Source organism: Suricata suricatta, chromosome 6 (assembly GCF_006229205.1).
Source record: "Suricata suricatta isolate VVHF042 chromosome 6, meerkat_22Aug2017_6uvM2_HiC, whole genome shotgun sequence".
Lineage (NCBI taxonomy): Eukaryota > Metazoa > Chordata > Mammalia > Carnivora > Herpestidae > Suricata > Suricata suricatta.
This window is the reverse complement of record NC_043705.1, coordinates 88,701,317-88,725,635: the sequence shown is the minus strand read 5'-3', so window position 1 is coordinate 88,725,635 and position 24,319 is coordinate 88,701,317. Positions and strand designations below refer to the sequence as shown.

At 41.1% G+C, this 24,319-nt stretch overlaps 1 protein-coding gene across 8 annotated transcripts in view; it reads right to left on the bottom strand.

The window, feature by feature from the left end:
* Positions 1-1,547: 1,547 nt before the first annotated feature.
* The window catches only part of FBXW11 (F-box and WD repeat domain containing 11), a 126,078-nt gene continuing 103,306 nt past the window's right edge, over positions 1,548-24,319 (bottom strand). For 7 of the 8 annotated variants that reach the window (XM_029942862.1, XM_029942865.1, XM_029942864.1 and 4 more), the window contains 7 exons: positions 19,836-19,954; positions 18,366-18,615; positions 15,321-15,439; positions 13,348-13,458; positions 12,163-12,241; positions 10,451-10,636; positions 1,548-4,114 (listed from right to left, as the gene is read on the bottom strand). In XM_029942862.1, coding sequence (XP_029798722.1) covers positions 10,475-10,636; positions 12,163-12,241; positions 13,348-13,458; positions 15,321-15,439; positions 18,366-18,615; positions 19,836-19,954 — 840 coding nt within the window. In that variant the 3' untranslated portion in view covers positions 1,548-4,114; positions 10,451-10,474. Of the gene's footprint in view, positions 4,115-9,503; positions 9,954-10,450; positions 10,637-12,162; positions 12,242-13,347; positions 13,459-15,320; positions 15,440-18,365; positions 18,616-19,835; positions 19,955-24,319 lie in introns of those variants that run through there. The other variant, XM_029942863.1, reaches the window with a different exon arrangement.

Below are 24,319 nucleotides of genomic sequence, written 5' to 3'. Positions count from 1 at the left end.
GAAACCAATAGGCTGAAATGGCAAAGCACCACTCATCTCTGATTATATAGCCAAGGAGCTCTATACGGCCTCTCAGAATCTCCATAATCGACATGGGATGCATTTGTAGCTGTCAATTCCTTGCAGTAACACCTCACCTACTGAGGAAGAAAGAAACTACTATTTATTGAACACCATGTGACGGTAGGAGACGACTGGAGAGGTTAAGATCATCTGACACCTGAGGTCCTTCCCACTCTGCAGCCATGTTTAGGCTCAACATCTGCTGTTCATAATGATGAGCCCAAATCACCAATAGTTTTTCACACTTAGCACAGGCAGAGATAGAAAACCTGTGAAAAATGATAGTCACTATAGGGAAAGGCAAGAACTCACCTCAACGCCTCCCTCAAGGAACCTGCTAAGTAAATTATGGTAACCAAGCATTACACACTCAATGTCAAGGAGGTAAAATCACGTGCACTCACACGGAACAATCTCCTACAGAATATTAGATGAAAGAGCGCCTGGCAGGCACAGTCGGTTAAGCATCCGACTCTTGATCTTGGCTCAGGTCATGACCGCAGGGTTTGAGGCGTTGGGCCCTGCACTGACAGCGCAGAGCCTGCTTGTGATTCTCCTCTGGCCCTCCCCCTCTCACACACTCTTTCAAAATAAACTTTAAAAAAAAGTATTAGATGAAAAAGCAAAGTGCAGCACAGCACGCTACCACGGATGTAAAAAGGGGTGTGGTGATGTGTACATGTGTGTACGTGTATATATAACATACCCCACATGTGTATATATGCACATCCTGTGCTATACACAGGGTATTATTAGCTGTTGAAGGAGATACAAAAAACTGGATAATGACTAGAGGACTGGGGTTAAGGGTGAAAGGGAGATTCACTTTTTACTCTTTATAGGTCTTCTTAATCATATGCATAGTACATATTTTTAAAACACAAGAAAAACGGATAGAGGCAACACTGTACAGAAAATACTCTAATCCCCAAAGTCCACATTACCAATTTCGTAGACTGATGGGGGGCGATCTAGATATCCGGAAACTTCTGCTACCACTCAGGCCTTCTGAGCAGAACCCTGCACACGAGAACAGTATCCTTTCTGATTTAGTAACCAGCCAGTGACATGTGCGTCTGCAAAGCGGACCACTGAACAGTCCCGTGTCCCACGCTTACTGGGATCAGACAGCAAGTGTGCTTTTCACACTCCACCTGCTTCCTCGAGAACCGGAGGATCCACGGGGGACACGAGGGGCCATTGTCTTCCATTTACACTAACTTGTGAAGCAGTGAAGAAAGAATGTACAGGGAAACCAGCCCCCAGCTCCTCGGGTGAGGGTGAAACGAAAGAGCAGAGCGCCCCAGCAGGGCTGGCATTGCCTCACCCCAACCTCTCACAAGTCAAAAAGCAGTTTGCTTTCAACCTCATTTTACAGAGCAGATGAGTTTTTTTTTTAATCTACAAACTTTAATGGTACGTCACTGAATTACTAAGAGAATACAACAGGTTTTTTTTTTTTTGAAAAATTTCTTAACAGAGCATCAGAATATTGCAACACTTTATTAAGAGTATTGGCTTTGAATTAGTAGCTGAAGTAACAATTGCATGAAGCCAGATTAGGTGTACTGCATAATACTCATACTTGATTTATTGACATTACTTAGCAATTTATTGGACAAAAGTCAAACTTTTTGTTTTTTATTAAGCACATTCCACAGTACAAAGCTGTCATGAATAATATCTGTACAATTTAACAGTTTCAATAGCTGTTCAGACACAAATTTATTTCAAACAGATAATTGGCAAACATAATTAATTACAAGTTAGAATTAGACTATCCCAGTGCTTTAAAACATTAATATAGCAGTAATTTACAGTTGCTCAATTATGGTTAGCAAAATAAAGTCCAGAGTACGGCTGGGAATTACTACTATAATCCCAGAAAGTCAGAATTCCTTGGGTGCCAGAGTCCCCTGCTATAATTTAGTAGGCACAATTCAAAGGTTGTGTGCAGATTCAAAGGCCATGATCTCCCAAGGAACAAGAACTTCTATATTAAACATGCAAAAACAACAACAAAAAGTCCATTCGTTCAGAAGATTTGCCGCCTCCCCCCGCCCCTCCCGCACCCCTGGGCTCTCCTAACCAGTTTGATATAAAGCTGTAAGGTGGAGAGTGGTTAAAGTTAACTCACTTCCACAACCACTGTCAAGCTTACAACATCTACCTCACGCATAGAGATCTTTTTTTTTTTTTGCACTTGGAGACTCAACTTCTCAAAAATAGAAATTAATTTGGTAACATGTGGAAGGGAAGCGTGTATTTTTAAAAAGGGAAAACAGAAAAGTTTAAAAAGCCAACCAACTAAGAAACAAGTCACATACACACACTTTGATCCCCACACCGTTCTCAATGCAAAGGACAAAACAGAGCCAAGGGCCCTTCCCTTTAGTAGATGAGTGTGCTTCCACGGGAAGAGGTTTCGTTAACAGGAGGTTCTTATTGGTCCTTTAAAATGTTACTGACATTCCTTAATCTTTGGAAACAATGGCAAGGGGGCAAACAGGAACCTACTATTGAACAAGGGAAAAGGAGCGCTGACCGAATGCCAAAGTCCTTCCGGTGCATGGTTGGCTGACAGTGCCATTCACACATCCAGGCTGCGGGGTACTCAGGGGCTGTGGGAACCTGCCGGGGCCACAGCAACACGCGACCCCAGAGATGATGCGAATGGGATTCAGGCTGTGCACCACACAGAGTACCCTTCTGCTCAGGAAGGGCCTCCGAACCAACCTGCCAAGGTACATGGACTCCAACGTCGGAGCAGGCCCCGTAAACATCCTGGTAAGGCCAGGGCGCCTCAATGCCAGAGCCAGGGGCCCCAGTCAGCGGGGCCTTCTTGTTCCTCCCTCTCCAGGGCTACTACTGCACAGAAGAGTGATCTTTGACAGTGAAGTCAAATGAATACCAGGGCAAGTGACACCAGTACTCAGAGAAGTACTGAGGAGGGAAAGAACAACAAAAACTCCTTAAGGTACCTCTCTGCTGTAAATGCTGCACAACAAATAAAACATTTTGTGTTAAACTTTAGAAATTACATTTTAAAACAAGATTCCCACTAAAACCACACCACACACACACACACACACACACACACACACACACACAATGACAATGACGAAATAAAAATACCATATGAATACTGCAGGAAGGGTTCTAGGTAATCCACATCAACCCTGGTATCAGGTTCTTGAGCCCAGCCCATGGCTAAGTGCGAACACACTCTGTATTAGTGTCTCAGGCACAGGGGCCCTGACTCCAGCAACCTTGAGGTTAAACTGTTATGTACATTATATCTACATGCGGATACAGTATTTTAAATTAGGAGGCAAGCACACGTGTAAAAGTGTTACTCTACCAAATATCAGGAGATGGTTGGGGGACAGAGAACAGTTAATAAAAGAAGAGAGCTATATTACCTGTTTGGGAGATAATATAACCTGGCTTATAGTTCTTTAAATTAAAAGAAATTGGTACAGAAAGGAAGTGTGATCCAAAAATATTAACTAAAACAAACCAAGAAATGTTTCCATTGTCCAACATGTTCCTAATACAGGTCAGATTTCATAATGACTTGGACGGTCAAAAGGAGAATGCTAACTTCTGAAAAGGAAAGCCCTGGACATTCTGGGTAGGTGTTTGGCACCCAAAATTTCACCAAAGAAGAATGCGGTTTCTTAGTATCAGACCAAAGTGCAAAGCAATATAAATTAGAGGCCAAGTCTTCTCTTGATGGTCGATTTACTTCTGTAAAAGACTGTATGTTCCTTTTATATGAACAATTTACATTTGAAGCATTAGGTTTTTTTTTTTTTTCACTGATGGGGTTTGGAAATGGGCTTCTGTTCTACTGGAGGTCGGTGAAGCTAAGGTATCCTTCTCAAAGTAGAGGCCGGAATCGGAGGTGAGAAATGTCGGTACTTGGAAGAGTTAGGCTGCTTTGCATCTACCCAGCGTCTAGAACCAATTCCAGCTTCATAACTCAGCTGCGAAGAACTCCCTTAGGCATTTGGTAGCCATGTAGCCAGTAGTTCAAGACTAGGAAACCCTGGGAAAACAAAACAACACAACAAAACACAAAGGGAGCATGGATGGATATTCTGGCTAGATGTGGGAGATCTACGCCACAGCCCATCCACACCCACACAGACACACACACTTGTGCGCACGTAACACATTACTGATTTTCAAATATAATCCGCATCAAAAATAAAAGCTGCAAGACGTTGTGAGTGTACTACATACCAGGGATCGTATTTATTTAAACTTCACAACAACCTTAGGAGGTAGAAACTATTATACCCATTTCACAAATAAAAGAACTAACACACTGGTTAGTTCAAAGCATTAGCCATTAAATGACAGGGCATTTGAAGAGATGACTGACCCTATAACTTACATCTTTCAGGGTTTCCTGCTAAAAAATTATGCATGTAACAAAATATGTTTAACATTAGATTTTATATTTAGCATAATCTTTTATGACATCCAAAGCCTATGAGGGCTGGTCTCATATCTGCCTGAGAAAGCCCTCATCTATCATTGTGAAACAAAAATATGCAAAAACTAGTAAATAAAATAGTCATTCTAAGCAGAATGCTAATAATCAGAAACTACTTCTTTTTGAAATAAATCATTTATATAAGGACAATACAATGTAGAGGGAAAGACTACTGAATGTTATATATTGTTTTGACCATGACCTTGAGTCAGGACACTTTTTAATCACATTCTCTACACTCATCCATGTATATAAATACGTGTACACACACACGCACACACGTATGCACCTAAACTTATCATTACTATGTATAATACAGGCTGACATTTTTCTATTCTAAATTTCATCAAAACAAAGTCAAAATCCATTAAAATGATTCACAATCACTAATGGGTCACAACCCTTTCCAAATACAGCACTAAACCACTGGCCTAGAAGATCTAAAAGTTACCTTTATGTCTAAGATTCTCTGACAAAAAGATTCTTTTAAGCTTATATGTTTTTTTTTAAAGGAAACTTTCCTAAAAGGTTGTCAATTTTCATAAAGATCAAGAATCCTAATAAGCCTTCTCAATGAGTTCAAGAGAGATTTAATTTCATTCACCACAGCTTTCACGCGGAGGATCTTTAAGAGGATTATTTTTAAAACATTAACATCCACAGATAAGAAGTAGGCACTCTGAAACACTGCTGGTGGGAAGGTAAACTGATTTAATTCTTCTGGTAAGTAACATGACTCTATGCACCAAAGTCTTTAAACATCGTACCTTTAAACCTGATACTGCAGACATTTCTAGAATTTTATCCAAAGGTAATAAAGCAAAGATTAAGCTAAAAGAATGATCATGGCAGTGTGTTTTATAACAGCTAAAAGCTGAGGGAAAACATACCTATAAAACAGGGCCTATCCAAACAATTGAATATTATTTTGCCATTAGAAATGGTGATTTAGACAAATATTGACATTACAGAAAAGGAACAAATTTACAATAGATGGGGGGAAAAGTATTTTAAAAACATGTAGGGTTCTCAACCATAATTTTAGAAAGGGAGTTGATAATGGTGAATCATGAGTAGCTTATTTTCTTTTGGCTTATCTACTTATTCTAATTTCCTTATAATGATCTTATATTGTCTTATAATAAAAAAGAGAGCTACTGTATATATTAGCTCTTAGGAGTTAGTAATTTTAAAAAATGACCCAGCAAATAAATCGATTGCTAACTTTCCTGACATACAAATACTCTTACCTTATATTTTAGGGGTGAATATTTTACTGCAAGGTTAAATCATCATTAGGGTAGTGTTTCTTATTATGCATAAATCTTACAGTATCACATGGTAATAATTTTTTTCACGTTACAATAAATGAAAAGAATTTGGAAAAGAGCAGTAAAATCTATAGAGCTGACTGCCAAGGTTGTCAAAAGTAATTCACTTTGAAGAGACAAACACATTTGAGGTTTCAGTTGCTTGCGTTGCTTAAAAAGCAGATAAGATTTTTCCATTGATTTATAATTGTGGATCATAACAAGGGCAGTTGTTCTTATATTCCCAAAAAGGGGAGGGAGGAGGGCCTGGAAGAAGTAACACCACAGTTTCCTTTCCACTACAGCCAACGAGAGAAACACCAGTGGTGATCATTATTTCATTTCTCAACCAAACCAATCTTGTTCTGGAGCACTTTAAAGTAATATGTAAAAGTTGTCCAATTTGTGAAATTTTACTGTGTTCTAACATTCATCTATTAAATATGCCAGAGAGGAGGAACATACTATGGATGTCTTGATTTTACCATGTACCATTCTAAACAGAATGTGAAGATAAACACACATATCAAAAGTACAAAATAAAAAAAAAAAAAGTCTTACACCTAAGTAATTCTCTGATACACTTATTCTCCTGAGCCTATCCATTCCAGGCGTTCAAGCTAACGCTACAGTTGCCCATGTCTATTTTATGTGCGTCTCTTACGTGGAAAAATGAACGCATGGGTGGGATGCAGCTAAAGCAATGTACAGAGGAAAACGTATAGCTTAGAAAAGGAGAAGAATGGAATAAATTGAACAAAAGATGTGCAAAGCCTCTACACTAAAAACTGCAATACTGCTTAGGAGAAACTGAAGAAGACCTAAATAATAGAGAGAGAGATCTACCATGTTTATGGATTAGAAGATTCAACATTTGTTAAGGTGGAAATTCTCCCCCAAAATCATCTTATAATTCACTGCAGTGCTAACTATAATCCCAATAGTCCTTTTCACAGACTTTGACAATTCAAAACTGAATGTGATGACCTAAACAATCTAGATTAGTCAAAACAATTTTTTTTAAGTTAGAACATCTGTTACACACTATGGTGTTGGTGAAATGACAACCACAGAGATCATGGACTTAGAATCCAGAAATAGACCTACAAACAAGTGGTCAATTGACTTCTGAACAAAGATGCTAAACAATTCTATGAGAAGAGGAGATTCTTTTAATCAAGCAGTGCTGGAACAACTAGACAGCTATATAAAAAACAAGACCAGTGACATTCTTATCTCACACACAAAAATTAACTCTAAATGATCAAAGATGGAAATATAAAAGCTAAAAATGCAAAATTTCTGAAACTATACTGGTCCAAACAGGAACCACTACCTACATATAGCTGTTTGAATATAATGTTAAATAAAGTGTGATTAAATACAATTAAACATTCAGTTCAATTTTAATTTAAAATTTAGATCCTAAGTCACACTGGCCACATTTCAAGAGCTCAACAGCCACAAGTGGCTACTGCCTACCACAGTGGACAGTGCACTTTAGAAAACATAAACTAAGGCAGGCCAGTCTTTGCGAAGGCTGGGATGGGGTCAGGCTTTGACTACAAAGGTGGCACAAGGGAACTTTTGAGAGTGACAGAAACAGTCTTGTCTTGGTTGTGGAGGCATTTTCAGGTAGATATTTGTGAAATCTCATCAAACAGGACACTTTAAATGAGTGCAATTTTTACACAAATCCTATCTCAATAAAATTGATTTAAAAAACAACACGGGCAGGGCAGAGGGAGACATGTACATCTAGGTGACCTGCCTCGATAGGGACTAGACCTAGTACCTGACCATGCCAGTTTAGATAATTTATTCCAATTTTTTACTGACTTATTATCTTTATGTTTGCTGAAGGTGACGCAGGAATACACTGTAGCTGTATTTATCTATTTAAGAGTAAATTGTTGAGTGGCCTCAGAGAAAAAGCACAAATATGTCATTTAGGCATGGGTGTCACGTGCCCAACAAATGTCAATGAGCGCTTACAATATACTTGGGAGCCCCACTGACCACTGGAGCTCCACAATACAAGTCCATGGCCTTGCGAGGGAGACAGGCAAGCAGACCATTTCAGTATGAAAAGACAAATTAAGCATGAAATCAAAGGGCAGAGGGCGAGTGGGGCTGTCTGGAAGCCGTGCTAACACGAGCAAGGGGAGGGAGATGGTGGAGGTCTGCACCACTAGAGTCTAATGAGAGAAATTAGACAGAATTCAGCCTGGTTGGAGCACTAGGTTTTTGGAAGGGAGTAACAGGAGACTGGGGCCTGGGGGAGGACAGTGAGCACAGAAGGTTAACAGCTGGATGCTGGAATTCCTGTCAGCTAAGTGGAAGTAGCTGAACCTTGACCCTGAGAACAACAGGAAACCAGTAAGGCAAAGGATGGCAAAGGCAGGGCTTAAGTGACCCTGGCTGACAGCAGAATGGAGAGTGGGCTGAAGAGAGAGAGGGAAGACCAGGAGGGAAACCAGTTTTCTTCAGGGTCCACAACTCCCGTCCCTGCACTTTCCTTAGGGGTTTTGGGCAAGGAGGATGAGGTGGGGATGAGCAACCACTCAAGCGAGCCTTGTCTTCTTCCTCTGTAATCCCCTATTACACCTATTTTAAGACTTCATTCAATGACTGAACTAACTCTGCCATACAGGTTTTCCAGCTTAGGAAGAATCCATCGAGACAGAGAGCAGCAAGGCAGACAGATGGTCACTACCATGAGAAATAGTATGAACGCACCTGGGGCCAGGAACAGTAACTATGTGTGTGGCTTACAGGTCGTCACCGCTCACCGCCCACGTCCAGGCAGACACTGCCGGCCCATTACAGCACTTATCCCTTGGGGGCCATATGGGGTCCCAGAATCCTCCCAAAGGCAGCACTCTAGCCAGGCACTACTGATCAAACTCAGCCAGATGAAGAGAAAGCTTATTTGACATTCCTGATGCAGACCCTTGGTTTATGACTAATCGATGGCACAGGTACAAGACTGGAGGACAGCAAAGTTTTTCTTAAAGAGGTGTGTAATAAATATTTTAGATGTCACAAGCCATATGGTCTCTGTGGTGTCAACTCTGCCGAAGTATGAAAACAGCCACAATAAGACATAAACAAATGAGCATGGCTATTATAATAAAATTTCATTCACGGACACTAGAATTTGAATTTCACATAATTTTCATATGCCATGAAATAGTACTCTTAATTGTTTTCAATTATTTAAAAGTGTAAGAAACTATTCTTAGCTTGCTGTAGTAGGGGAATAAAATCAGGCAGTGGAACAAATCTGGCCTCTGGCTGTAGTCTGCTGACCCTTGGGTAAGACAAACTTCCTGGACATCTGTTTTGGGCCTTAGAGTCTTAAGTAAGAAGTATTAGAAACAATGGTAACTTGGTGGTTTAGGGGCCCTATTTTTTTTTCATCAAAAAGAATTTCACAGGGCGTCTGGGTGGCTCAATCAGTTAAGTATTCGACTTTGGCTCAGGTTATGATCTCACAGTCCGTGGGTTGGAGTCCCACGTCGGGCTCTGTGCTGACAGCTCAGAGCCTGGAGCCTGCTTTGGATTCTGTGTCTCCTTCGCTCTCTGCCCCTCCCCCACTTGCTCTCTGCCTCTCTCTCTCTCAAAATAAAGACATAAAAAAAACTTTTTTTTTAAAGAATCTCACAATTTAGCACATAAACTTTCTTTACACTTTTAATATTTAATGAGCAGGAAAACATATAATGATAAAGAGCCACTAAGTATTAAGTAATATTTTTAAATAAATATGAATTTTATTAATCAGTCTTTACATACGTATATACATAGTAATACAAATAGGTACAAACCAATTTATTCAATCTGTAAAGTTTAACATGCACAGAATTTACTGGCTCCCTTGCAAAATTTTCAGTTGGAAACACTGCTCCAGATGAACAAGGCCATCGGGTCCCAGGACACAGCCAAGTAAGGCTTCTCATCCTTTAGACTGGACACCCTTAGTAACCAAAACATGCCAGCATCAATGGTTACAATGGCTCTAAGTCTTCCTGGAACCAGAGCAAAGGACTTTGCCTCCAGGGTACCTGCTGTGTCTAACGGATGAAGAAGAGGTCTTAGGGACTCTCTCAACAAACGTCTTTCTTTGGTTCCTCTTCCAGGGGACAGTGATGGTGGGTAGATTATAATGGGGACCAAGGGGGAAGTTTGAGTGTTTGGCTGATGGTGATTTTTTTTAAAATAAAAGAACTGAAATGCCAGAAAGAGAAAAGGAGATTCCTATACCCTGAAACAGAATGTGAAGGGATTGCCTGTGTTACATTGATAGGACCTTGGAATTCATTTAGGAAAACCGTTTTAAAACACAGGAACCACACTGTCTGCCCATGTGAAAACTACAATATGTAGGACTCCGATTTAGACCTTATTTTAATGTGACCATAAAGATCTATCCTTACATCAGAACTCTGCAAAGTTAACACAGCTAATAAACACTAATGACCTCGGTTCTTATCAATGGGGAACCCAAATCACAAGCTCCCCCCACCCCCCACAAAGGGATCAGCAAGCTTAAACGTGGGAGTGTACTCACCTGAAACGGGTAAAGTGCAGACTGTTATCTGGAGATGTAAGTGTATGTTCTGGAGGGAGAACGGGTCTCATTCTGGGCACTGGGAGGCACATTTAAGAAATCCCAAATCAAAATAGTGTCATCATGGGAGCTGCTGATGATCTGAAATTCATCAAACTGTAGCCGAAACACACGTCCAGAATGTTCCTGTGAAATATAACACCTTGAAGAGTAAAATGAGACCTTTACAATCCCTCATTTCTATCTGTGATCTGGCACAGGCTGAAAATGCAGCTACTCATCCAGGCTTCCTGAATGTTCCAGAGCTTACTGAGCTTTGTCCTTCACCCCAGGCACAAAACTCTGGGTTTTCCTTCTATGCCTTTTCTTTAAATTAATCTTTGTATCTGAGATCCTGGCTCATTAACGTGTCAAAGAAGAAAAATTATGTGATCGCTTCACCAAGGATCTTGGAAACGTAAACAACAATACTTAATACTTGTTCTTGATAAACTGTAAAAAGCAGAATCAGAAGGATAGTGTTTTTAACATTACCATGAATATCCATCTCAACCACAGCCAAAATCAAAATTAATGGTGAAAAATATAAGAAGCATTCTTATTAAACTCAAGAAGAAAACAAGAATGGTCCTAACCATAGTTTTGCATGTTCTAATTAATGCAAGAAGCAAAAAAATGAAAATAAAAGATAAAGCTACTAAAAATAAGAAAAATCTATCAATATTAAAAAAAAACTGTCTCTTTATTAATATAACAAAAGGAATCAGAGTATTACAGATAATGAGCCTTCTAAAGATGTTAAAACAAGATTTAACATATAAAAATAAAGTATTTTTAAATGCCAAAGCAATAGTTCATACAATATAGACTGAGGAGAAATTCCATCTTAATAATGCAGAAACGTGCTGTATTATAAAAATATAATGTAACCAGATACCCATATTAAGAATTCTCCCAAGGGGCACCTGGGTGGCTCAGTTGGTTAAGCGTCCAACTTCAGCTCAGGTCATGATCTCACAGTCCATGCATGGGTTTGAGCCCTGCGTCAGGCTCAGTCCTGAAAACTCAGAGCCTGGAGCCTGCTTCAGATTCTGTCTCCCTCTCTCTCTGTCCCTTCCCCACTCATGCTGTGTCTCTCTCCGTCTCTCGAAAATGAATAAACATTTAAAAAAAAATTTTTTTAAGGGGCGCCTGGGTCGCTTAGTCAGTTGAGCATCTGACTTTGGATCAGGTCATGATCTCACAGTTTGTGGGTTCGAGCCCCAAATCGGGCTCTGTGCTGACCACTAACTCAGAGCCTGGGGCCTGCTTCAGATTCTGTGTCTCTTTCTCTCTCTGCCCCTCCCCTGTTCACTCTCTGTCTGTGTCTACCAAAAATAAATAAATGTAAAAAAAAAAAAAATTAGAACAAAAACTCTCCCAAATCTATAGGAAGGAAAGACTTTGTGCTCTACAAGGAAACCAATCCACCTACAAATGAGGATGCCTGCGCTCATATTTTAAGTTGTACTAATGTTCCTTAGGAAAGAGCTCCCTGTAATGTAAATGTCAATCACTCTCTGATTCTGGCTAACCAAAACGAGCAAAGCCATGCATCTCTCCGAAGGCACGCTGTGGGTCCACAAGCTGCCCTGTAGCACAGTGGGGTGGACCCATCTACCGGAGGCCACCCTAAAGCGCAGGGGCCACTCCCACTGCAACAGACTACGTACCACCAACGTGCGCAAACACAACGTGCTTGCTGGGGCTCGAGGGTCAAGAGCAGCTTGCAAGTCCCAAACTTTAATTTTCCTAGAAAAGAAGACTACAATTAGTGGAAACGTGACCATTTTATATACTGACGAGCAGTTCCCTGATAGAAAGGAGTGTGTGTGAACTGCGATTATAAAAGCTGGTGGAGGGGCGACTGGGTGGTTCCGCTGGTTTGAGCCTTTGACTCTTGATTTTGGCTCAAGTTGTGATCTCAAGGTTTGTGGGATCAAGCCTGGCGTCGGGCTCTGCACTGACAGTGTGGAGCCTGCTTGGGATTTTCTCCCTCTCTTTCTCTGCCCCTCTCCACTTGCACTCTCAACCTCTCTCTCAAAATAAATTTTAAAAACTACTAATAAGCTAATGGAGAACATGCTTATGTTTTTACAAATTATTTAAACTAACTACATTTGATTTTGGAAAAAATAAGGACCTGCACATTCTCAGAACTGCTGAAACTGTGAAGAAATATTTTTAAGAGAGATAAGAAAACAACTTCATGCTATCTAAATTCAGTTCCTGACTTGATAATATATGTCACCAAATTCATTAATCAGGGGGCTCTCTAGGGCTGAGTAGGTGCTGCTGACAGAAGCTAGGGCTCTCTGTGAAATTCCAAGGATACCTTTCTTCAAACTAAGCAAATGCTGAAAGTTAATAATAGGAGCATAAATAGACCAACTAATCTGAGTATACGTAAGGTCACCTTGAAAGGCTTACAGTTGCCATTTGTTCATTTAAAAAGCCATGAGACTTTTTAAAGAGTATTTGTTCAATAACCAAAAGGGGAAAGAAAATGTATCATCTCGCACACGCACACACACACACACACACACCGGTTTAATTTAGGATGAAGGCAAAGAACTGAAGTCCCACACAACCTCAGCTGCTCCCAAGGTTTACAGTAACGGTGAAAGGGGTGAGCACGGGAGTTACAGTGGCTCTGCTAGACCTGGGGCAAGCCGGCGCAGCCTTCTGGGCTGCAGTGGCCTCACTTGCTCAAGCAGTACAGTAACACCGGCCAGCCACCAGTACACAGAAAGGGCCGGGCACAGAACCGGCACATTTGTAGGCGCTTAATATAGAGCGCTCCTTTTTCCTGCAGATACACTGATAGAAATCTGCACTTAGAAATCTGAAATACGTACCCATCATAGGCCCCACTGACAATCCTCTTGTTATCAAACCGGATGCATCGGACCAATTCTTCATGTCCCTCTAGGACTCTTAAACAGGCACCACATTCGATATCCCATAGCCTTGAACGTGAAACAGATCTCTGTGAAACAACTTTCCACACACGATTCACACCATCCTGAGTTCCTCCTACCTGCTCCATGTGTGACTTTTACTCTCCTGAACCTTTGTTTTCTATCTCACTCCCAGTTTACACTGGGAAAGTGTATCTCTTCTCTCATTCCCATATCTACACAAAGATACGCATGTACATTTATACCATTTGTATATTTTAAAGCACTAATTTGGGTAGAAGCCTTACTTCTCATTGAATTTTTTTTACTCAATTGGAAACCTTTTTAAATCACATGCATGTATTACTATTTAAATAACAAACAAGAAACTTCCATCATATTTAGTCCCTAGGCTTTCTTTTGATGTCTGAATTGATGAAACCATGTAGCCAAATGGTCCAGGAGGGATTTTTCTGGGGGAGATAGGGATTGTAGGCAGGAGAGAAGAAAAGGCATGTGTGTAGGGGGAGAAGGGCTGGGGGAGGATATAATGTACACAGCCAGGGGTTAGGCTTCCACCCCAGGTGCTGCCAGCCTGGAATCCATGAGACTCACTAAAGTTAGAAGCAGGGGACCAGCATAATGGTCTTCCTCTCCTGATGAGGGTTAAGGATGCCTCTCCTAGATAATACTGCCTACCAGGGTGTCCAGTGCACACGGTCACAGTGAGAGTCTCTCACTAGGTATATGAAGTGTCTCAAAAACATAAACACCATACACTAGGCCCAGCCTTTTTCTCGCTGTATGAATTATAGAACAATTCTGAAAATAAAGATTTTTACATTTTTCTGTCATCGATTGTTCTACACTGTTGGTAAAAATAAATCATAATAGCAAACTAACATATACAAAAGAAAGTTAGCAAACTAATTCTGTAACAACCTTTTCTTAGCCTCTCTACCAGCAGCTCTTACCGTACACCCAATGAGTATTTTACCCCAGCCACCCTCAGCAAATCTCATCAGTGTCAGTGACGGCGGCTTCACTAACTACTGTGGGCAGAGGCACTCGGCACTGCCTCCCAAGTGGTTCCCCTCCATAAACTATAAAGGAATATACATTATGATTTTGTAAAATCTCAGAGATTCCAGTGAGAAAGTTAAGGACTGTTTACTGATGAAATATTAAGTAATATAAAGCATGATGGATAGAAGAGACCCACCAAGATTCAGGTTCTCAACTGACTTTTATAATATCTTTAAAACTTAAAATGATGAAGAAAACTTGCAGCAGTTTCAGTTTTACTGCTTTTATTCCCTCCTTCCTTCCTTCTTTCTTTCTTTTAAAAATCATCTTGAAACCCATCTTTATTTTGCCCAAACATTAAACAATTTGGCTATAAGAAAGCTACTAGCATATGTTGGGACAATGGGAAAATGATGGGATCAGTAAATAGATAATTTAAGGGAAGTTCTTAACAAATAAAGTGTTTATGGATAGTCAAGATTATTAGAAAGCAAGGACACAGTGTTGGGAAGAAAAAAGGGAGATCAGATACATGATGAAACAGGAGTGGGCGACCAGTCTTGGGAGAGACACAGATAAATCAAGTACCTTCCTCCCACCTGTCACGAGCAAGCCAGGCGCTCACAGGGAAGGGAGAGCAGCGTCGGGCTGGAGTGTCCTCTGATCTCAGGAGCTGCAGTACTAAGGGATCTTGGGTACAGTGCATGTTATGAAATGTGTGTATCGGGGGAATCCGTTTACCCACGTCAGTATGCAGGACCAAACAGATTAATTCAAGTTACCTACAGCTTTCTTACTTGAAGTCTCCCCGAAGGCTCCGAGTCTCTTGAACATCAGGACTGGGAGAGGAGTCAAAACTAGAGCAAAAGTCAGCCTGCCCTGCCAGCGCCCCAACTTCTACTCACCTTATGGTATTATCTGATGACCCACTAACAACCAGCCGATCCCTGTACTGGAGACAGGCAATGCCTCGCTTGTGCCCATTCAGAGTACGAACAAATTCACAGGTACTCGTGCTCCAGACCTGAATAACCAATTAATAATATTTTAAGAATAAATGCAGAAAAGTTCCCTCACAATAAACCTTTGTAAAAATATCAGAGCTTCTAAGAGTGACCAAAATACTTGATTAGGAAATCCGGTTCAGAAGTTGGGGGACAGACTGGCCAGCATACAGTTTTTCTGGCTGCAGAGTGATAAAACAGGAATGAAACAGAGAGGGAAGCTGTGAAGGCTCCAAACCTTGAGATATTCACAGAGAGAACATCTCCTGGATGGTTCAGACATTCACTTGCCGAGAGGGAAGAGTGTGGGCCAGATTCTATGTTTCCATGCCAGCTGACATGTCAAATCCAATGTAACTGATGTGAAAAAGTTTCACCTTTCACATCTTCCTCTTTTCCAGCATAGTTTCTTGAACAGCTCCATTTGTTTTGACACATCACCCCTAATATTATGTATGTGGAATAAATAATCCCTCTTTTGTGAAACCATCTGCAAGACTTAGATGTTCACAGACACACTTAATATATTACAAGCCAAATAAGAAGACGCAAAGCAACCAGAGTGCCCTGAATTATTTTACCAGCTGCATTTGTAGTTGAATGGGATAACTAGATCTCCACATGCAAAAGAATGAAGTCAGACCCCTAACTCACACAATATACAAAAATATAACTCAGAATAAACCAAAGGCCTAAATGTGAGAGCTGAATCTATGGAACTCAGAAGAAAACACAGGAGTAAGTCATTGTGATCTTGGATTAGGCAACCATTTCTTACACATGACAATAAAAGCAGAGGCAACAGGGGCACCTGGGTGGCTCAGTCGGTTAAGCGTCCAGCTTTGGCTCAGGTCATGATCTCACAGTTCGTGGAGTCAAGCCCCACAACAGGCTCTATGCTGACAGCTAGCTCGGAGCCCAGAGCTTGCTTCGGATTCTGTATCTCTCTCTCTCTCTGACCCTCCCCTGTCCACACTGTCTCTCTCTGTCTCTCAAAAATAAATAAAAAAACATTAAAAAAAAAAAGTTAAAAACAAAAACAAAGACAAAAAAAGCAGAGGCAACAGAAGACAAAAATTGATTGTCTGCATTTCATCAAAATTAAAGTTGTCTGTGTGTCAAAGAACATCAAGGCAGTGAAAAGAGAAGCCACAGGATGGAAGAAAATAGTTGCAAACCATTCACCTGATAAGGTACTTGTAACCAGAATATATAAAGAACTTCTGTAACTAAACAATAAAAAAAGAACAACAACAACAAACCCAAATAATCCCATTTTTTAAGTACATGAAAGATTTAAACAGATGTTTCTCCAAAGAAGATATAAAAATGGCCAACAAGCATTGAAAAGATGCTCAAAATCACTGGTCACAAGGGAAATGGAAACCAAAACCAGAGATCCTACTGCACAATCACTAGGACGGCTGTAATAACCAAGACCGACAATAACAAGTGCTGACAAGGAGATGGAGAAGTCCTCCAGGCTCATATTATGCAACAGCTGCTCCGTAAAAAGACCTAAATCCTCTGGACTTCCAGGCAGTGATTTTGTTCCAACTGGTCTGACTGTATGGTAAGTGAATTATTGCATATAAACCTGATTTGTTCAATCTTCAGACCACTTAATCTGAAGTTTGATGCTACCTCTGTGATCTGCGGGGCTAGATACTAGAATGCTACCTAGTGCTGGTCATAAAAAGGTTTTCTGATTCAAATTCAAATGCTCACACAATGCTGGTGGGATTTTAAAATGCTGTGGCCACTTTGGAAAACATTTGGCAACTCCTCAAAATATTGAACCCAGAGTTACCATTCCAAGAAAACTGAAAATTTGTGTCCATGCAAAAACTTATACACAAATGTTTATGGTAGCACTATGTGTGACAAGTAAAAAGTGCAAACAACCAGACTGTCCATCAACTGATGAGTGGATAAACAGAACGTGGTGCAACCACACAATGGAATTTTATTCAGTCATTAGAATGAATTAAGTACTGACACATGCTAGAACATTCATGTGTGAACCATGAAAACACTACACTAAGTGCAAGAAGCCAGACAGAAAAGGCCACATATTATATGATTACATTTATATGAAATGTCTATAAGAGGCAAATCCACGGACAGAAAGTAGATGAGTGATTTGCTAAGGACCAGAAGAAAACAGGGGTTGACTGTCAATGGGTATAAGGTGTTTTCAGAGGGCAATGAAAATGTTCTGAAACTTGTGATGGCCACCACTGTAACTGTGTAAGGTCACTGGACTGCATGCTTTAAGCAGTGAAACTTATGGTATGTGAACTGTATCTCAAAGCTAAAATTTTCAAAAGATAAAATGGATACCGGAATCAGACCTGTATCTGCCACATCCTATGACTCATTGTGGACTACTACCGTTTGTCCCGTGCCTGCCACCCACCACACATGAAGCTTCCTGAAGGCAGGGATGGGCCTCATTCATTCTCCTATCTCCCGCATCCAGCCTAGAGTCTATGGCATGGCAGGTTCTCAAAGGTAAGTGAATAAATCAAATCTCAGCTCTGCCGCTAACTAGCTGTGTGGTGTCCAGCCCAGTCCTTCCTCTCTGAGCCCCATCTGTAAAATGGAGCCAATACCCTCTTCAACAGAGTGCTGGAAAGACACGTGGCATGGTAGGGTGAAGTTCCTAGAACACAGTACACATTCCACAGGTTAGTACTCTTCCCCTTAAAAATGTGATCAACGGTATAATTTCATGAAATAGAAGGCTGTCCTCTCTCCTGACTCATGACCCTTTCCTCCTAGATTGCCTGTGACTCCAGAAGCATGAAAAATGGGATTGCCTCAAGGGCTCAAGCACAGATGAAGGAGAACAGATCTTGCCCACTACCAGGTTGGTAAAAGCCACCCCTGCCTCCTCTGTGTTTTAAAAGGCACAGGAGTAAGCATAGTTATGACCACACTTACTTTGATGGTTCTGTCACCAGAGGCAGACACGATGTATTTGTCATCAAAGTCTACCACATTGACAGCAGCACGGTGGCCAACAAGGACACGGCGTAGGGTGATATCTGTAGCAGAAGCCATGTCCCACACAGCGATGGAGCGATCCTTGGAACAGGTCACCATGAGCCCATTGCTGAAGCGTAAGTGCAGCACAGCCTCATTGTGGTGGATCAATGTGTTCAGAACTTCACCCGTGTTCACATCCCAGACTCTAGAGAACAGAAATGTACAATGTGGAATTACTGAGACAACCAGGAAAAGTCTAGTGTCTGTGCCCTAGGCCCATTCTTAGTAGTAGGCTAGAGAGATGTTAGCTTCACTTGTATCTAGTGAATGGGACCTCACACCTGAGACCATGCTTGAAAGGAGCCCCCAGAAGCAATTTTTCTATTTGCTGAGAAGTACGAAGAGGGTTTCAAAAAAAGGCCAATTATAGGGATGCCTGGGGAGCTCAATCAGTTAAGCATCTGACTTAATTTCAGCTCAGAGCATGATCTCACAGTTCGTGAGTTTGAGTCCCACATGGGGCTCTGCACTGCCAGTGCAGAGCCTGCTTGAGATTCTCTCTCTCTGCCCCTCCCCCATTTATGCTCTTTTGATCTCTCAAAATAAATAAATAAACTTAAAAAAAAAAAGAAGAAAGGTGGCCAATTCTGGCTCTGTCCAGGTTGAGGTTCATTTAACATCAGGTAATCAGGGACAGTGATTGCAACAAAATGATTCTTCCTGTAAGTGGGCTCACAGCAAGTTTGAGATGACAGAGAAAGGAGGTTTGTTAGTAGGAGAACTAAGTACAGTTTCCAAGCTTAAGATTCTTTTTGACCTCTGATAGGTCTCAGAGTCCATTATTTATCCATTGCAAACCAGAGACTGTAACTCATGACATCTCATCAATTCCCAAATGCAACTATTTACCCAACTGCTTTATGGACAAAGGCAATATGGCAGCTACTTCATCCATGACATATAAGGTTCTTAGGGGCAGCCCTTTCATGCCACAGCTTCCCTGTAAACCCAATCTCCTAAGAGGACAAGTTCACACAGAGCAAAGGAAGAAAGTCACAGGCTTCTGTGGCAAAAGCGGTGCCCGAGAAGCACTGAGTCAGAGACAGGACACTAAGCATGCTGGTGACTTTTCCAAATGTCTGGAGCATGGTCTCCCAGGAGAAAGCTAGCCTAACACTAGGTAATATGCTTCTATAGGAAAGTACATCCGCACCTCTATAACAGTCAACAATGGGAAAGGACTTACTTAACAAAAGTTGGCGTTCTAGCCTGTTTTGTTCAAATAAACCCACACCTAAAGTGGTTTTGAAATACAGCATATAAAACATATACAAAGTATGTGTGTGCTTAGCCCAGAAAAGGGTGCACTCTCAGTCTTCTGACGGAAGATACGGAAGGTCTGACCAGCAAAGCCAAATCACTCACCTCACTGTAGAATCTGAAGAACCAGTCACAATGACACGTTCATCATACTGGAGACAAAGGACAGAGCCAGTGTGTCCCGTTAACACTTTCAAACATTCCAAGCTGGTTTTATCCCAAATCTATTGAGACAAGATAAAACCACAAACAGTGATTTAGTGTATCACCTTCTGACAAATGTTTTTGTCTCACCTTATTTTCTGAATGATAAAATAAAACTAACCTGTGTTATAGTAAATAAGAGCAGTGAAACTTCAAACAGGTGGAAAATGACAAAAAAAGAGAAGAGGCAATATTGAATAAGTTCCAAAACAGATGTACTATTTTGTTTACTTTGTCCCTCCAACTACTGTACTCATTTTATTTAACAGCTTTATAAAGGGAATTTTTATTTTTTAATTTTTTTAATGTTTTTATTTATTTTTGAGAGAGACAGACAGCATGAGCAGGGGAGGGTCAGAGAGAGAGAGGGAGATACAGAATCTGAAGACTGGCTCCAGGCTGTGAGCTAGCTGTTAGCACATAGCCCGATGTGGGGCTCGAACCCACGAACTGTGAGATCATGACCTGAGCCAAACTCGGACGCTTAACCGACAGCCACCTAGGCACCCCTATAAAGGGAATTTTTAAATAAACCTGAAAAAAGTTGGCTCACCCTCTGGAAAACAATGTGACAATATCTATTAAGACCCTTTAAAAATGCATCCCCTTAACCCATTATGATTACTTACAAAAATTTTTCGATGAAAAATGCTCTATATTTCAGAAAAATTTCAAACTATGGAAAGCTTTTACTGAGAGAATACAATGCCATATTGCAGTTATTTTAAAAAAAGGAATAAAAGCCATCTATATGGTCATACAATCAATATATTTAAAACAAAAAATAGATGAAATGGAAAGATAATGTTAATAATAACTGGTTTTGTTCTCCGAATGCTCTTTTTCTCCCTTCTTTTGAACTTCCCAATGGTTCCAAAGTTTTCAATACTCCCCACATATAATAGGGGATAGGAAATCTTTTTTTTTAAAGATTGGATTGTTAGAAATAGATTGTGCAAACCTGTTTCTTCCCTTGTAAAATCATACTGTCAAAATTTGCAGCATCCCTCAAGTTTACTGCAAACAGCCAAAGTAAGACATTTAACTGTCTTTCTACAGCAAGGCTTGGTTCTAATTTCTGACCTATTAGAACCACAGTTATTTTGAAAGAGTGACTAGTGATCCACGACTGGTACAAAATGAAGTACAAAAGGTTTTCAATTACTGGTCTAGATGAGCTCTCTTAAGTGCATCTCTGCTCTACTGTTTATGTTTTATAAATCAAATGTATGCCTATTTTAAATATGGCATGCCTCTATTAAAAGAACTTTTAGAAACATACATTGTAAATGAAATGCAAGCCTGTGGCCAGCTGATGCTCTGATAACCTCCTTATAATCCATTCTTTTTTTTTTTTTTTAAGTTTATTTATTTATTTTGAGAGAGAGAGCGCGTACCCATGTTGGGGAGGGGCAGAGAGAGAAGGGGAGAGAGAGTCCCAAGCAGGCTCCACATTATCAGCAAGGAAACTGACACAGCCTTGAACTCACGAACTGTGAAATCATGACCTGAGCCAAAATCAAGAGCTGGGTGCTGAACCAAATGAGCCACCCAGGTGAACCCCCCCTCCCATAAACTATTCTTACTACTCCTTAAAGGATAATTGCCCAAATTAAATAGTGACATATGTCACTCTTTCTAGGGTATATTTATGACCACAGGTTATCAGGGCAATTGGTAAGTACTACATAAAAATGCGGTTCTGTGGTCAAATGTATTTTGGGAACTGGGAAACACTGGATGTCTCTCTCCTCCAGACCTTCTCAGAGTCTTTATGTGCTACTCTAGCCCATGAATTTCTAAGAAGGAGATACAGTATGCAGTCAACTTCAGGACAGACTGGTAGAAATTATCCAGAAAAGTGGGGGGGGGGGACTGGAGAAAATGTAAGACAATAACAAAAGATCCAGTATTTATGTAATTGGAGTCTCAGAAGGAGGAAAAAAAGAAAATGTGGCAGGAAAAATATTTGAAAAAGTAATGGCCAAAGACTTTTGAAATTTGGTGAATGAAAGACATAAATTTACAGATCCAAAAAGCTCAGTGAAAAAACTGCTAGGTATGACATGAAAAACATGATCCATAAAAGAGAAGCACCTAAATGGCTCAGTCGGTTGAGCATCTGACTCTTGATTTCAGCTCAGGTCATGATCTCACAGTTCATGGGAGAGCGCCCCACATCATCCCTGTGCTGATGCTTGGGATTCTCTCTCTTTCTTTCTCTGTCCTTCCTCTACTCTCATGCATTCTCTTGTTCAAAATAAACGAACTTTGAAATAAAAAAGCATGATCCATAAAAGAAAAAAAAATCATACTATACTTCATCAAAATCAAAATCTCCTGGTCTATGAAAGATATTATTAAGAAAATTAAAAGACAAGACTGGAAGAAAATATTTGCAAAACATATATTAAAAAGGGATATGTATCCAGGGGCACCTGGTGACTCAGTGGGTTAAGCATCCAACTTCGGCCCAGGTCATGATCTCGTGATTCATCAGTTCAAGTCCAACACTGGGCTAGCTGCTGTTGGCATACAGCCCACTTCAGATACTCTGTGTCCCTCTTTCTGCCCCTCCCCTACTTGAGTTCTCTCAAAAATAAATAAAAATATTTTTTAAAAGATTTTGTATTCAGCATATGCAAAGAACTCCCAAAGTTCAATAGTATTAAGGGGAGGAGCCAAGATGGCGGAGAGGAAGGGAGCTCTGTAAACTTCGTCTGCCCCATCGATCAAACTGAGAAGGATATTACTCTCATGGGCAAGAGCAGAAGGAGAAAATACGGACTCCAGAAGGAAGAGAACCTGAAGGATACCTGAGTGAGTGAGTGCGAACTGGGGAGATTGGAAAATGGGCCAGCCCAAGACGGGCAGGGGAGGTGGCAGCCCCAGCCCAACGCAGGGCAAGCGCGCGGAGCTCGAGAGACAAAGGGAAAAGACAGAGAGACTGAACACGCTCATAGTACTGTCTCTGAGGAAGAGGAAAAGAACGCTAACTGTGCTTGGAGAAGCTCACTCCATAGATAACTGCTGGGTAGCCTAAATCCCGAACCCAGTTGGCGCAAGGGAAGGAACAGCTTCCAGCCCAGCACCATCTTGGGAAGGAGTCGGCCACCACTGCAGTGGCGGTGTTGGGGGTGCTCACTTCGACCTCGGTTTTGGGAGTGGGAGCACGCACCTCATTTCCACGGCGCATCTCGCCCCCAGCATTGGCCGCGTGAACCCTGAATCCCGGGTGCCAACAGGGGAAAAAAGAAATAGCCCCCACCTCTACACGATCCCTGCAGAGAGTTGGTGGTGGTGGAGACCTGGGTGCGTGCCCAGGCTACAGGAGCTCCCAGCTCATTTCCAGCAGCTCCCGGTGCCGCCTCCAGCAACAGCTACGCCCTCATTCCTCCCCCAACGCTAACACGTTCCCTGCCAGGGGTTGGGTCTGCAACGGTGCTGCGCAGGCACATCACCTCCTGCTGCGCATCTCGCCCCAGGCAGGGGCCGCCAAAATCCCAGCCTGAGCCAAGACAAATTGATTCCTCCCCCTAAGAAGCCAGCAACCAAAACAAAAACATCTCATCTATGGTAGCATAAAAAGTGCATGGACTGAAACTTTGAACCGAGGCAGGCCTTGAAAATAGAACTTGGCTCAACCGCGGCAAAAGGAGATTGGACTCATTAGAGTGGCCTACAGTTCATAGTTCAGCAAAGGCTGGTGTGACGCCTGCCTATCTAATCTCTGCAGACACCAAGGCAAAGCCTCTGAGAGCAGCCTCCAAGACCTACCACATCAAACCATGCCTATCAAAGAGGGGGAGCTGCCATTTTTGTTTTTGTTTTCTTTTAGTTGTTGTTGTTGCTTTTATTTTTATAATTTTTTTCATTTTTTTTCTTTTCGCTTTTCTCTGTACGTATTTTTTTATTATCATTACTTTTTTTTACTTAAATTTTTAAAAATGTTTACCCCTTATTTTCCTTTCTCCTTCCCCCCCTCCTTTTTTTTTTCTCCTTTTCTTCTTTATATAGGAGAATATATCTCATCCCTACCTCTCCCCTCAACTGGTCATATACTTTTAGATGTCCACTGTCCTTTGTTGTCTCTGACGCCCTTTAATTTTTTTTTCTTCTTTTTCTTTTTCTTTTCTTCTTCTCCTTTTTTCGTCTCTTTCCTCTCCATTCTCTTTATTTTCTTTCCCCCTGTTAATGTGTTTGTTTGTTTGATTCGTCTGTGCGTTTGTGTGTTACTGTTCCCTCTGTGTGTGTCTGTCTGTTTTCCTTCTTAGGGCTACACCAAGAAACAAGCCAAAGTGTGCAAGACAGCGAGTCCCAAATACTACTGAGTAGGGAAATAAAATATTCAAAGGTACAACAAGAGAAACTGAGAGACACCATTA